Source organism: Argiope bruennichi, chromosome 9 (assembly GCF_947563725.1).
Source record: "Argiope bruennichi chromosome 9, qqArgBrue1.1, whole genome shotgun sequence".
Taxonomy (NCBI): domain Eukaryota; kingdom Metazoa; phylum Arthropoda; class Arachnida; order Araneae; family Araneidae; genus Argiope; species Argiope bruennichi.
The window spans coordinates 121,214,889-121,231,804 of record NC_079159.1 but is presented as its reverse complement, the minus strand read 5'-3'; the positions used below and the strand labels follow the sequence as shown (position 1 = coordinate 121,231,804).

At 30.3% G+C, this 16,916-nt stretch overlaps 1 protein-coding gene across 3 annotated transcripts in view; it reads right to left on the bottom strand.

The window, feature by feature from the left end:
- LOC129983791 (adenylate cyclase type 2-like) overlaps positions 1 to 16,916 on the bottom strand; it is a 355,856-nt gene that overhangs the window by 191,144 nt on the left and 147,796 nt on the right. For all 3 annotated transcript variants that reach the window (XM_056093421.1, XM_056093420.1, XM_056093419.1), the window contains one exon: positions 10,107 to 10,256. In XM_056093421.1, coding sequence (XP_055949396.1) covers positions 10,107 to 10,247 — 141 coding nt within the window. In that variant the 5' untranslated portion in view covers positions 10,248 to 10,256. The remainder of the gene's footprint in view (positions 1 to 10,106; positions 10,257 to 16,916) is intronic.

Genomic DNA, 16,916 nt, shown 5'->3' with positions numbered 1-16,916 from the left:
AAGATTGACGGGTAGTATATAAAAAGAAAGGAAAGGCTTTGCTGATGTAATTAATATAGGAGAACTAGAGAAATTTTCTGTGACACATGCTCTATTACATAGGATAAAGGACATTTATGACTGGGAATGGAATATGTAAAAAGTTTAAAAAGCATAACATATGCTCAGAGTCGTCAAATTAAAACGGAGAACTAGACTATATGAATCTAATGTTTTTTTATTAGTTTGATAGTGATAATCATTCCATTTGAAAAAAAAATAATGAGGACGGAGAAATTATCAATCAAGTCTAAAAATTGATGCTAACTACGTGATATTCTCAGTTTGCATCCATTTTGTGTAGTTTGTGTTTTTTGTCCCACGTAGTTAGCATCAACCTGATACAAAGTCTGACACTGGGGAGGCACCTCATAATTGAGGAGGAGAAGCTTCTGGTATGATGGATGGTTCTCGTCACTCTGTTGGGGACAGAGATAGGTGGGGGTCGGTCGCCTTCCATCAATGACGGGACGTATTTCCGAAGGGTGGCACTGTGGCCGGTGATGGCCCTTAGGATTCAACCACAGTTCCCACCAATGTTGCTGTTGCAGCGGTCCGGTCATTCAGATTTTGTCGTGTGCCTTCGGGCTGGTTGGAGTAGGTACCTGATATACAGACACCTGATACAGAGTATCAGTATCACTAAATCTTATTCTGAAATTCTGAGTATCACAAGTATACGATGCATCCCTGAACTGTGCTGTTAATTTTCATTACTTCTTTTCACATAGTTTAAATAATTTCATTTAATAAATTTTGATAGGGGTTTTAAATATATTATAAAAACTTTTATAATGAAACGATCCTCTTTTAAAGAAATTTGATATTTCATGCAATTAAAATCGCATATTCGTAATTTAGAATGGGAAAAGTAATTTGGTGTTCAGATAAAAGTATATATCTGCAGCTATCTTAACTTTCTCACAAAATTCAATTCTATGTAGCTACCTTTAATAATTTTAAACCATAACTGATTACCTGAGAAGGAGAGCAAGTATCTGTATTTAATTAATTGATGTAATTACTAATCTCCTGAAAGCCACTTCTGAGCTTTATTAACATATCTTTGAGAGAGAGGTACACGGTTGGGTAACAGCAGTTACATTTAATCAGATGACGAGTTGCATTTGTTAATAAGGCATTCAGTTTGATCTATTTAATCAGCTGCCCACTCAGGCTAAAAAAGGGTACTCCAAGCTGTGTCACGGCATGCATTATTACGAGCATATAGCGGATGTAATCTTACCTTTACAAAGAAAAGAAAATTAATGAATCAAATGTAAATGATATAAAAGGCTACAGTTTCGGTTCCTATTTTGAGTTAACAAGTGTGTTTTAAATTCAACGAATTTCTGACGAATTTCTTTAGTTATGATGAATTTGGAGCCTTCATATGATGAAAATACGAAGATTTGTTATAGTTGAACAGTCTTTGGACATGTAATAGAATTTTATAACGACGATTCAGAAGATCAAACGTTTCTCATTCAACGACAACGAAACCGGTATCTTTATTAAAGTGTTCAAAAGTATTCCGAGAGAAAGTTACTCGTCGAAATGTATCGATTCCCATTCCGAAAAAAAAATGATAATAAATCATAAAATAAAAATAATAATAATAAAAGCTTTTTAAAGTACTTTTAATCAAACTAAATATAGATCATTAGTAAATTTTTTCCCCCTTGAGTATACAAGAATTTTTTTTTTGTACTTGATACAGAATGAGGTTTTTATCAATCTATCTCTTTGAATTGAAATAATGTTGAAGTTAATACAAATACTTATTTTAATAATGCAATAGGGAGAATATAAATAGAAATTAAATGGAATTAATAGCAAAAAGTAAAGGAAAAGGAAAAAAGTAAGTAACTAACTAAGTTTAAAGTAAAAGGAATTAATATTTTCAAAATCAGAACTTTCAGTAGAAATAAAATACTACAATTCCGTCAAAAAAAAAATCAAATACAGATTCCAGTGTTCCTTTTATTTCTGCTTAGAAATAAGTTGGCTGTATCATTTTTGATCTAATGAATTCTTTTTAACCAAATCTTAGTCTCAAAATAAATAAATCAAATGGTTTAATAAATGGTGAACAGGATCTCTAATACGTTAAAATCAGAATAAGAATTTAGGATCGTATAAGTGGTAAGTTGCATTTCAAATTCGCTGTTAATATCTTAGAAAGGTCTGTAAACGCTGAAGATCCTTTTAATAGAAATAATATCATATTTTCACCTTAAAAATTTTTAACACCGAAATGACGATCTTCGATTGGGTAGGAGTTTTGGAAGATATTTACAAAAATACTCAGTGTTATGAAGACTGCATGAAAATTTAAACTCGCACTCCATTATAGTAAAAAAAGCGAATATATATATACATATATATATATACACTCGGATATTTCCGCAAACTTTTTGATTTAAAAGTATTAAAGTTATTCAAAAGCATTGAAAGTTGATTTAAAAGAGTTAAAAGTATTAAAAATTGTTTAAAAGTATTAAAAATTGTTTAAAAGTATTAAAAATTGTTTAAAAGTATTAAAAAGTTATTTAAAAGTTGATAAAAGTATTCTCATACATTTGTTTAATTTGGTAGCTAGTTGTAATAATTAAGGGAATAAACGATTGCTCTGATTTTTTGGGATACCTTGTGTGTATATTATATATATATATATATAAACCTTAATGCTTATATTGCAATAAAGTACAAATTTAATACAAACTTAAATGGACACAAACAAAATACATTTACATATACATAAAATACATAAAAAATACAGATTTAGTAATAAGTATTAATAGCTAAATTATTTTTCAAGTTGCTCTCATTCAGTTTGTATTTTAAATAATCTCTTGTATTTTGTCGAAAATAACTCTTTTTACAAATTTCCTCGATTCTGACATGTTTAATGAAAAACAGATAAATAAAGACTCGTTTTTAATGAGAAGTGAACGGATTTTAATAAGCAAATCTACCCCCAAACTCCCTATTTTTAATTGAATTTCTTTTATCTATCACTAATCAGTAATTAATTTTTGTATTTAGTTTCAAATTTTGGTTTAGGGAGAAAAAAAAATTCCAGGCGAACATGGAAACTTTAAAACATTTTTCACCTGACAAGATATATTGAATTGAAAAAATTTAACAAGCTTTGCATCGCAAAGTAGTAGTCACATTAAGAGGTGATACAGTTTCGCGTCCTTCAGATTCATTCGAAAGAAAGCCGAAACTGGTAAGAACACTGGAAGTAGAGGGGTATTAAAAAAAAACGAAATCCCCAAATTATTCTACTTTGGGAGGCTCTTCTCCACGTAATGCAATTACCGTCTCTTTGTAAAGGGGCGCAATGGAGAGCCCTTGCCTTCATTAGAGGTCCTTAAAAGGGCGCAAACTGAATCTCCTTCGTAACACTAAGTAGTTTCTGCTTTTAAAAGCAATTTTTCCTCAAATGGGGCATTGTTCTGTTAGAAAGAAAAAGAGCTTCGGAAACCCCCTCGAACAGAAGAAGGTACTAGAACTAATTTAAAAGATATTAAAGTACCTTTCTATTTGCGGAAGCAAGTGCCTTGTAATTAAGTTAGGTGCAAGCATATTCAATTTGAAATGAAGTGAGTGATGGATTAGGAAATGCTGTGGAATTTTCCTTTTTAAATATTTTTAGTCACAAAGTGACTCATTTTTTAGTCACAAAGTGATCTCAAATTTCTTTTAATTTTCTCAAGGATACAATATTTTTAAAATTCTGTATTATCTGATTTAACTGAGATTAAATGATACAAGATGTCTTTTCATGATATTATCTTTGAAACAAACCGGAGAAAAATATCGAAACAAAAAAAAATAATATAACTTGGTTGATTATCAACTAAATTTATGTCAGATGCTGGATTCATTTAAAAATCAAGTTACCGCAGATATATTAAAAGGCAATGGAATTTTATTGCCATCTTTTTTTTAAAATGGTAAACTCAAAGAGGGAACAAGAAAAATCTTAATTTTGACGATGCAAGTTTGTAAATAACATATCGCAGTTTAGTGTCAAATTTGAGCTAGTATCTAAGCCTAGTTTAGCCTTGAAGATAATCAGAAAACTCAAGATTCAATATTCGATAATTTCTTTCAATAACATCTTCTAATAAATCACTAGAATTTAATTCTACATATTCTTCAAATATTTCCCAGTCATTCATAGTACACGATTTTTGACTTCAATTACAGAAAAGACAATAGAAAGAATTCATTCCTTTTTCAATCTCTTTCATTGAAATTCAAATTTTCATTAATGATTAAATGTATATGCTAATTGAATAAATTTTATGCATATGCTAATTTTCTTGAAATTTAAAATTTAAAAATGGTCATTATCAAGAGTATCACTAAGTTCCATTAGTATTTCAAGAGTATTTAAGTTCCATTTATTAACAACCATGTATGAAGATGTATTTCGAAGCAAATTGATAAGATTTGCTTATTAAACTAATGCATTAAAGTAAATGACTCCCCGTGGAAAGCTTTTGTGTGCAAAGGAACTACGATAAATAGCAAACACTGGAACTTCAGCCATGCATTATCGCGACTATTATGTAAATATGTCATTACAAAACCATAAACTCTGCTTTGTATGAACTAATTAGACTGAAGATAATCCTATCCGCCACGAGTTCTCTAAAAGGATTTCTCTCTCACAAAAGCCTCGAGCAGCAACTCTGCTAAACCCTTTCTTTCAGAAGGCCCTCCAACAAAACGATGCTGTTAATTTATTCAAAGTTCTATTCGAATAAGTGAACGGGTAACGTGAATTGCCAAAAAGAAAGTTTAGCTCTTGATCATTCTTTCTGACGAACTTTGAATGTTTAATTTCCAGCAAGCACAACTCCTTTCGGAGTAGATTAATTACAGTCACAGTTAGCATCTTTGCCCAGGGCTTTCATTTGGAAAACATTTCTACTGGCTTTAATTGTGATGAGTCCAAGGTTGAACGACGCTGAATCCCGCCCAGCAAAGCATTACGGGACCCAGTGATATTTCAGTTGTTCTTGACGCCCTTTATCCATTAAAAGCCATTTTAAACAAAACTACGCAGGTAGAGGAGGAACAAAATTGTTTCGATTAATTTATAATCCAACCGTTGAATTCGTAAAAGAATTCAAAAGAGCTTTCCTAACAAGAAATATTCAATCTATCGAACTAATAACTATGGGGTAGTACTGGCCTTTTAGAAGATCATGGATAAGAATATGATTCAGTTTTCGATTGTGGAATTTAAATTATTATTTACCGAACTGGTTGGTGAAGTGAAGATGCCCGAAGATGAGTTTTATTGTATAAAAATTATTCTCTTGCATTAAACTATGACATGACCATTTTGAAAAAATACGTAATTTTACTTTTTGTACAAAATAAATTTCTGGAATTCTGAGAAAAACATTAGTCATTTCGAATGATTTTTATTATTCAGAAAACTTTGGAATCCCGAGCTTTTATGAACTTTCCTAAAAATTATGTTTGATTAATCGATATAAATGTTATATATATGAAACAATACGTTCTTCTCGACGTACTGCCTTTACAACCTAAGACCGCAAAAAAATAAACTACTCATCTGGGAATAAAACGTTTGGCTATATAAAAGATCTAGAAAAAAGCACAATCCTTAGGTTGTATCTTTGTTACACTGCATACAATAGATTACATACTACGCATTCTTCACATTATGTTGAATTTTACATACATAGAGATTTTGTGTTTGATGCTCAATTTTTAAATACACTTGAATGAAAAAAAGGGTGACAAAATTATAAATCCAATTCATAAATTGTCAATCGGAACTTAATCTTAAATAAAGGCAACCCAGTATTTAATAAAAACTACCTTTAGTATTTAATATTAACTACCTACCTAACATAGCTTGAAAGTTTCAATTTGAATAAAAATTGAAACTTTCAAGCTATTAAATATATTGTTTTATTTAGCATTCTTTTGAAATTAACTAAGCGATTAAAAAAACTTAATTTTAAAAATGTCTTGCACCGTAAATGTCTAATTCGATAACATTATGCTATGCCTAGTATTTTATCATCCCATTTTTTTTAAAGAAAAAAAAACTTCTAGATTGGTAATTCATTTATGGAAAAACAAATAAATAAAATCGTGCATTTCTGAACATTCATCACCTTTTAGACGTCTATTAAACCACCTAAAATATTCTTCATTAGCGAGTTGATAATCATTTTCAGCTGCATCTAACGAGGGATGCTATTTTGTTTATTTTCTCTTCTAAAATTTCGAGTGACCCATAAAGTAAAGACGAAGCAGACACATGTGGGGGTTTATGTCTCTCTTTAAGCGTTATGTATTTGGAGATTAAGGATACCTGCGGCCTTGGACCAATTCGTCTGAGGCCATTCGAAACGGCCACAGCGGGATAGTTTCTCCATCCTTAGGGTACTCGAGAAATAGGGAACTCGGAAAAGGAGAGTCCTTGCTCCCCGCTGACTCGTTGAGTGAGCCCCATTCCATTAATTAAGGGAAAGAAAAACTTTTTGGGTGAAATCTTCTGGCTATTACTGCCATAGTGGAACGAAAGGTTGCTCAACATGACTCAGATAAAATGACAACATGCAATGAAGATGAATTATATAAACTGGATTCTATTCAATTCGATATAATTTCCAAATTTGTTATCGAATACCACCTGAGAGGTTTTTAAAGCCATCTAAAAAAATAATAATCCTTTTACGATGAAAATTTAATTTCAGGTACATACTAGCCACTGCTAGCAACCAAATTTTGTCCACTATTCAAAATTTTAAAATTATTCACAAAACCAAAGAAACAGTTCCCCAGTCACAAGTACTGAGTCGATTTCGGCGATTTCTATTTCTATGAAAAATTTTGATCAGTCAATTATATTTCAAAGTGACAAAATTAATTGGAGAAACGGGTTCATTGGTTCGGATCTAAATGTTATGTCAAAGTTTTTTGTTGTTGTTGTTACTTCCTTTCCTTTAAAATTGAAGATAGGATAGAGATTAATTAATGACGGATCCATATGTTATAAACTTTGTATATAAAATAAAAAACCAGAAGTTAAAACAAAAACTCAGAATTATAATGAAGTAGTGTTTTTCGATATCCGCTGAAAATGATAAGCATTGATGGAAGGTAGACAACCATTAACCCTTTCACTACTGACCTGGCCGAACCCAACTGCGAATATTTTATATTAACGGACCGGTTAGGAGCCGGTATCTTTTTCAAATGAGGGATATCAGATATAAAGTATATTATCATTAAAGATGTTCTAGCTCTGCATCCTGAAATCCCCGCTCGAAGAAGAACCGGCCCCAAACCGGTGCATTAATATTGAACTTGCAAGGCCGGGTTGAGCCGATTAAGTAATGAGTGTATTATTATATCCAGGTAGATTGAACTTTCATACAAAATAAAACTGGGTTTTCTCATACAGAATGTGCCATGAATTAGTATTTTTGAAATTTCTCTCTGAAATGGAAAATGCATAAGGCAGGCAATCATTAATGACTGATCTAGGGATCATATGTTTTCACATAAAAAATAAAATTTGATAGGATAAGTCAGTGGATAAATTGGCGACAGCTTATGGGGTTGAGTGACTGATTCTTTGGTCTTCCTGTTTATTTTAATTACATACATTTTAATTATATACAATGGAAAGAAAAATAAAGTAAGTGCTAAATTGAAATCTCTTGTAAATGAAATTAATTTGCAGGAGAGCGAAAAATAAATTTCATATATTTTGAATCTTAGTGGGTTTTTTTCCAAATGAAATATAATTAACAGTAAATATTGATCACGTGGTAAATCACAGCAATTAGTACATTCTCTATTCCGACCATTTAATTAAGTTATATTGGCATACCATTATGAAGAAACACTAAGGTAATTGTGGGACGAAACTCATAATTATGAGTTTTGTATCCTTAGAGCTTCCAACTCCCCCACCCCCTCACTAAACGTCCGCGCTATACCAGTGGGAAGGTTTTGGTTTAGTTTTATGGCTCAAGAGCCATCTTTGGCCATACTGCGCCAACCAGTGGGAAGGTATTTGGTTTCAATAGATTTAGCGTGTTTAGTTCTGATTACACGACGGTGCTTCGGTGAAATCGAACTTCGAGCCTGGAATTCCCTTGTTTTGAAGAATCTTATCACTAGGCCATCGCGGCCCACGATAACATGTTCAAGGTACTCATTACGATAGAGTGCGCTGGATATTGCTGTACAAGTAGAAGATCTTGATATTTACTTTGATTTACACTAGGAAAAATGTTTTTGATACTTACTACACTTTCCATTTCTTGTCTTCATACACCGGATGATCCCGAATTCAGGATATAAACTTTAGAAGTTGATGTAGAACATCGTAACAAGCATTTATTTTACAGGAATGTACGATTACAAGGGATGCAGTGAAACTCTAGCACAGAAAGTAAGAGATGGAAGAAAAGAGAATAAAGAGTTCTGGGGTGCGATGAACTGAGCGAGGTGAATGAGCTCTTTGACCACCCGAATTTCCTGATTTATACAGCTTCGGTTACTTTTTATGGCATCTGAAGAGTCTTGTTTATGCAACTCCATTTGACTCAGAAGAAAATTTCGTTGTTCGAAAATCCGTAGTTGTTGTGTGTGAGTACGAAATATCTGACATCTTTGAACCGTTAGGTGAACCACTTTACCAACGGCTGTCAAGCAAGTATTATTGTTGGTGGGCACCGTTTTGAACAGTTATTGTAAACACTGCACTTGCGAACGACGCTAATGGCTCATTTGCTATGTTTATGCCTCACCCCATGTCACTTATGGCCATATATGCCTATCTAATAAACGATTGTATCGCACTGCCCTGCATCAACTTTTATCATAAATTCGTGATCACCCTGTGTTAGTAGAATAGGTTTAACTGGATCTAAACCAATGAAGTGCATGTTATTGATAGGGTGAAAGTTACAACCGAGTCCACCTGTGGGCTAACTGCTTCAAAGGAGTGGAGTTAGTATAGCAATTATAGTGTGAAGTTTCATACCAGGGTAAATGCTATAAAACATGTAAGCTGAATATAAAACAAGAAGAATGAGTGCACATTATTTATTTTAAGCATTTTTTTTTTACTTTTACTTTTAGAAAACTGTTGCTAAATATTCAGTTATTATAAAATATTTTATTAATCGGCCGTAAGTTCAAAAGTAAAAAATATCAAATTATTCATTTTCGCTAAATTTTTAAATTATAAAAAGAAAAACAATTTTCAAAAGAAGCAATGATTAAAAATTATTCTTTAAATAGAATTTATAGATAACAGTCTTTAAGATTTGAAAATTTTTTATATAACTTAATACCCAATTTAAAAAAATCTTCTTTCAGTATTTGTTGTTAGCATAATATTATTTCAATATATAAATATTTCAAAAGAACTGACAGCACTTCCAATTATATGATATCGGATGAAAAAAAATTAATTATTCTTTATCATATATATAACAGTATCATTTCTTGCTTTTTTCTTACAAAATGTGTGGTGGAATGTAGATTATTAAGATCCATGCAGGAAGCAACAGGGCGAATGTTTTTAGGAACATTTCTTTTAATAATCACATTCACACACTAAACAAGCACAAACACAAAACATTCACACGCGTGGCTTCACAGTCCAGCGTCACATCTCATTCTAATTACAATCGCAATGCACTATGGGATGGCATATGGGATGGCCTAATCAGGCATCGCCATCTAGTATCCAAAAGAGAAGATAAGAGTAATGCAACTGCTACAATAAATATTTATTTATTGTTGTTGGACGCTTCTAAATTACATTCGCTCTATTTGGAGCTAGCATAAAGAGCCTGTTTTATAAACCTTATAGATTTCCCCTTTTTGCAAAACTTTAAATGCATTTTTCAGTCAGTACAAAATTCAATTTTATAGAATTTTTCCCTTTGCAAAACTTTATATGCAGTTTTTAGTATTCACAGAATTCCATTTTATATTTGAGGGATTTCAATGAGATTTAGAGAGGGAGATTAACTCACGTGTGGGTAGACGACTGTGACCAGCAGCAAGAAGGCCGCCCCGTAGAAGATGCAGATGAGCAGAAGTGACAGGAAGAGGGAATGCTGCAAGCGACCGCAATATCGTTTCTTTAGATCCTCCACGTCCATTGAAGGGTTCATTCTCGAACGCTGCATCAGAATAAAAGAAGATGAGATGGTGAAATAAAAAAAATTAGCAAACTGAAAAACAAGCCACTTTAGGATATTTTAAACAATTTGGATGATGTAATATTATTTTCTCTTGCTATTTTCTTTTTCTATTTTATTATGCTGAAAATAGTGTACAAGATTTATATATTATTAGTTTTTTTTTCAACGAATTGGATACGCCAATCACGGATTTACCGTGATTGGCGTATCCAATTCGTATACCGTAAAAAGTATGTCAAATTTAAGGTTATATAAACACTGTTGAAGTTTATCGAATTCAAAAATATTAAGGCATTTTGGCTTAAAATTCAGTTTATAATTGAAATTGCGTTATTTAAGCCTATTTTTTTCTATGCATCTTACTAAACAGAGGTCGTTGTCCTAGTCATTCCGCGAATGTAACCACATACACAATCAAAATTTGCAAGTCGTTGCCAAACGCCGATTAACTAATTCGGTAAGCTTTATCGTCTATATAAATGTTTTAATATATAAATTTCTTAATTTTTCCGTTTTCCTAATTTGGCAACATGCCAAATCGATGAAAAACCAGACTTTCATCAGGGGAAAATGTGAATTTTTCCCTAACTGGATCAGAAAAAAAAATCATACTCACCTGGAAAACAATTAATTAAAAATTAATCGATGAAGGTATTTTTATCGTTCTTGCTTGAAATTAGAAAAAAGTGTTTAAAAATTACCTGAAAATTTGATAAAGTTAATGGAAATCTTGTTCTCTTCCTTCTGCAATTATCGTGTTAACTTATAATTGAACCGCTGAACAGACAGACTTCGTCTGAATGATTTTGCTCAAAATTTGCAATCTAAAAATTTAGAGTAATGACTGCATACTAAGTTTCATCCGTTTATCTCAAGGAATTGTTGAGTTACCTTTGTCACAAACAGATTCAGGGACCTCTAAAACGTGGAGATTCATCATAATCTTGAATTCGACTTTTTGATGATTATAATAATTTATCTATACTTCATATATGAGAAAGTAAAAAAAAAAATCTATATTAATCAACAGCATTTTACGTTTCAGCCTTATCCATGGTACTTTGGCAATGGAAATGAGCAGTATCAAAAAGAAAATACTGATACCGAATACAGCTTTGCATAATATACTTATTTTCTCACAAGAAACCGAATATGCATACAAATAATGGAACAAGTTGATATTATCCTGTTTAGTAATTTCATTTTCCTTTATGAGTATTCTATTTTAAAAGTATTTTGATGAACCTATTTTCACATATTTACCAAGTAAACTTACGGCATATTGAGATTTTTGCTTATGTAACTGACTTGCTAATGCAACTGACTCAAAGAAATGGCGTAAATATTTGACAATTTATTTTTAAATGTTTAATGCATGAAACTGTATTAAGTTTCGTAATACATAAGAGCTAAAATCAGACATGTCATACAAAAATACTTCATCCATAAAACATTATGTTTTCCCTTCAAACATGTTTTATAGATTACTGAACATTTCCATCCGATAATGACTAAGATATTTCGATACCTTTCAATATTTTCGTTTATTAAAAGGAAGGGTTTAACCCTCGAAATTTTTTGCCAACTGAAATTCTATTGTCTTTCATTGTTATTATTTAATCAACCATAAATCAGTGCAAAACCGTTTATCCAATCCAGTTACTTCGAAAAATAATTTATAATTCTATTATTTTGTAAAATATTTTTGCACTTTAAAAAAAATCATTAACGAAATAAAAAAAAAGGTATACATTTACGCCTTTTAATAAATAAATGAAGGATCAAAATTTTTTAATGAAGTTTTTTTCTTCACTAACATTAGATGATCGACGTTGTCATTCTGAAAAATGGTTAAATACCACATCATCACAGCAAATGATGTACTTTATATAAAAGTTAAATATGTAACAGAACTATAATTTCATTACGCGATTTATAACGCAGAAATAATAATAGCAAAATTTGAAATCCAGTTTGTCTCGTACAAACTCCAATGCTTCTGAATCAATGACGTGTTAATTCCAGTATGTGAAGAGTGGAAAACTAAATTCGTTTATTTTTGGGACAAACTCTCGGTCTTGGTAAAAATCGTAAATGCATATCTTTGTTTCTTTATTTTTTTAATGATTATTACTCTCTCATATATTCAGAATCCAAAGAAAAAGTATTATATTCACCAAAAAAATTGGAATACGAAATTTGATGAATCTCAACATTTTGATCATTTTGAATTAGAAAAGTACGTTTTTGGAATTATGTCTGTCTGTCTGCCGAACAAATAACTCAAAAATGCATTAAGTTATATTGATGAAATTTGAAATAATATCTAAATACGAAATTTCTAGATTTTTCTCACATTTTCAATAAAATTTGTTTTGAGGAAATTTGGCTGTTTATTTATTTGTGTGCCAACACATTTTATAATACTAATAATAATATGAAGAGCTAGATGGATACAATTAAGTTCAACATTTCATTTCAAAATAGTGTATCTGCATCAAAGATAGGATCAAATCCGTCAAAGCGTAATTTGAAAATTTTGGGCGTGTTTGGGCGATTGGTTGATTACTGAAAGTTTATACTTGTTTGAAATGTTAATCTACAATGGGCTTTAAGACAATCTTTAGGCAAACAATAATGGAATAATCTTAAAATAATAAAAAAGAAAGCCCATTTGCAGATTACCATTACTCAGTATGGCTGAAACATGTTAAGCAGAATGCAGAACAAATTTTTTGAATACTTAAAAAAAGTGTTCAAAGGACTTACTGGCCGAGGCTTTACACGCTTGGCATGTTATTGTTGTGCAATTGTATTGTTCTAATTTGTGAATTTGTGTGAACATATACTATAAAGTTTTATTAAATATACTCATTTTCTTTTAGTTAATTCACTGAAGCTAACTGAAAAAAAATTACTCTATTGTGAAGAACCGTGACTTATTCTGTGTGCTTTCCGAACTCATATCCTATTGTGAAGAGGATTAACTTTGCATGCTAAACCTAATCTTAAAATTTGCCACATAATTTGAGAAGCACAATCACATTGCAAAAACTGTAAGCATAAACCTCAAATTTTATCATGAACATGTTTTTCATATTTGGATGATTGCAAATTTATGAGAAAGGAATCATAATTTAATGAAAGAAACTCTAATGCCAAAAAGTAGCGGATATATACATTTAATAAATTCATAATTTCGCTGGCTATACCATTGAATTATGATTAAAAATATAGTTAATTAAGAAATTGAGATCAAATCATGGGCACATCAGAAATGAGACTGGAAGAAGAAATTTATATGAATAAAATTTCATTAAAAAGAAACAACGATGGAAGTTGAGTTTATATGAATTTATTTGATTTGATGAATGCAATCAAGGAAGTAAATACGATTTAATTATTTGATAAGAAAGAATTCCTTAATTGAGTTTCCATACTTTATTAAGTAAATAATCATTTTTTTTCTAATTTTAAACGTTCGATCATAAATAATTATTAAAGCTCAATAATAAATATGTCTATAAAAATCCATAAAAAGTACATAAAATTTCATGACATATAAAAATATTCACCTAGAAATGTCATACTTTCGTAAACGAGCTTTTACGAAGATTGATGCTATGCCGTCTTTTTATTTATTTGACAGCAAAGAATGAAAAGTCAAAATTATTTTCCCCTCAAATATTCAAAGAACAATGAAATATTGTGATGCTAAGTTTTATTAAGAATTCCATCATCAATTATCCATAAACAAAAGAATTTTTAAATGCAAACATTATTTCATTTCCAGCCACGTACTAAAGCATAAATTAGTTATTTCTGACCAGATTTCAATTCTATTTCTTTATCATTTTCATTTTCTCTAATTAGTTCACGAAATGAATATTTTTTCTTTATACGTGCCTTATGAAAAGACCGTTTCATTCTTCATTCATCATCACTTATAAATAAAAACATTTTTGTAAAATGATTGTTATTAAACAATTGGAATGAGATAATCTTGTTCGAGATTATTTGTGGCTTCTATCGTATATTTAAAAATATTAAAAAAAAAAAAAACTCTTAAAATATAAAATCTGAAACGTGAATAATCTTTACTGGTCTTCTGATAGAATATCTTCTAAGAAAAGTGCTAGCATACTAGAAAATGTGCATGTTTATACGGGCTATTATACTGTTAACAATATCGCATCTCTGATTTTCACAGATTAACTAACGAAAGTTATAGTAGAAAATACCATATGCACATTAGGCAGAGTACTTAATAAATAAATAAAAATTTATTATTTGTAGTTCACTTTAAATGAAAATATACAGTAATTTTAAAAGTTTTGTTTCATTCAGTCAAATCTTTTCTATCGATAATGTCCACGAGCAGTCAAATCAAAACAAATCATTAAAATCAGATTGAAACAAGTAGTGATTCACTTATAGAAAAAAAATGCAGTGCTAATTATAAAATAAAAATTATTAAAAGAAAATATAAAACTAATTTTGAAAGAAAATGTAAGCAATAACCTCCCTCTGAAAGGAGAATATTATGAATCAATGTAAATATGTAATAATAAAAATTGCAAACCTCAACTCCTTAACTTTCGTTAAAACAGAATAAATTCGGAAGATTGTGATCTAAGAGCCAAATTTTATTCATGCATAGGCCTATTAATTCACGGGGTGGGGGGGGGGTCACTTCAAACATAGGGATAGGAAGCTTCCCGGAAAGGTCGTTGATTCTCTCCACCCTGATAGGTACAGAAATGATGTCGGGGAATTAACCCCTACCGATGATGAGATGTGTCTTCTACGGGAGGGGTTATATAGTGGCTGGTGAGGGCCTCAGGCTTCATTCTTAGTTCCTGCAATTGCTGTCCGATCATGCAGATTCTTCCATGTATCTTAGTGCAAGTAGGAATAGTAAACTATAATAATGCTTAGTTTTTTTTTCTTTTTTTCCTATAACGATAAATTTATTTAAACATTGAGGAAAATTTGTCTGAATTGTTTGATGCCGAAATAAATTTGGGAATCTGGCAATGATGCGGACCAAAGGGTTGGAAATATTTTTTTTAACTCCACCCAGCTTTATAGATTTTGTTGGACTTTTCTATTACAGATTTTAAATAAGCAGAAAATTAAATCATTTTGCAAACCGATTAGTAAAATACAGTTTTCCGTTTTATTCCAATCTTTTTTTTTTTTTTTGAGATTTTTTAATCTTGTAAATGCGTGTGGACTTAAGCACAACGAACAAAATAACTCACAAATGGAATCACAATGTTTCATTGAATTGAAAAAAAGAATTGAAGAACCTGGATGAAATTTTAAGTAGGAAAAACCAGAAAAAATTTTGAAAAACATTTATGAAATTTAGAATATGTTTCAATTTAAATTACCAACTAATATCAAAGTAGAAGAATTTTAACTATCTGGACTGTTGTGGCAAATGAGTAGTTGGATTAAAAAAACTGAAATTATTAATGCACATTTAATGCGAAACCCATATTATCAAATATTCTTTTTATACAAAACCCTCTCATATTCATTCATAATTCCCATTATTTCGAACTCTTTTTTTTTTCTGCCGATATCCGCCAAAATTTCTCGTTCAAATTTTTGGTCGATTAACATTTTCTCTGTACTTCACATACGAGAAATTAAAAAGGAAATCCAATAGTCAAAATATCGCACACATTTTAAGACCAATCTTAATGTTACTTTAAAATGATTTTTAGGATTATTTTTGCATGCATAAATATGTCAAACCTTGCCGCCCAAAACTTGAAATCATGAGTACATTGCGGTATGAAGCATACGCTTTAAAAATAAAGTATTAAAGTCAAGCGTAGGCTTGATTCTTTTTAAAAATTATTTAAATTTACTTTATTGTTTGACATTAATATGGAAAATATCTTAAATGAAAATGCCCAAATTGACAGTTTTCATTTTTTGAAGAAGCCCAACATCTTGGTAAAATAAATTATTCTTAATTTTAGTTAGAAAAAATATTTTTTATTAAGACCGAATAGCCTAGAGTCTACAATTCTAAGGAATATCTACTACAATGTCAAGATAGGACATTCTTTTTGTATATTTTGGGAACTGTCAATGGTTTAAAAAATTTATTCTGCAGTTATTTCAAAACACTAATTTCTTTTATTTAAAATAATTTGATTTGATTTGATTAAATTTCTTTTTTATATAGAATACTTATTCGTTTTAATTAATAATTAATTAAAGCATTCAATTAGTAATTAATTAATTACAATTCATTTTTTTAATATAAGATAATTCCCTCCTTAAAGAAATTGCTGATGCTTTAAGTCGCGGTATTATGATCTTAAGAGAATATTCGGGCGATAAATCTCTTGGAAATGTCTAAATAGATTTTTTTTTCATTTAACAATCATTTAACAGAATTTTATTTACCAGTGGCACGTATTATTTTCTAAAACAATTATTTCATGAAACTTGCGGTTTCTTTAGCTTGAAGGTACAAAATTATAAAACGAAATTTTAAAGCACTGATATTTATAAAAATTCGTTATTATTTTTCAGATTCATTGTGCTGATCCGACTATTATAACAAAAATATAATTAGGGAATTCTTTATTATTGATAAATAATATGAAACAATTT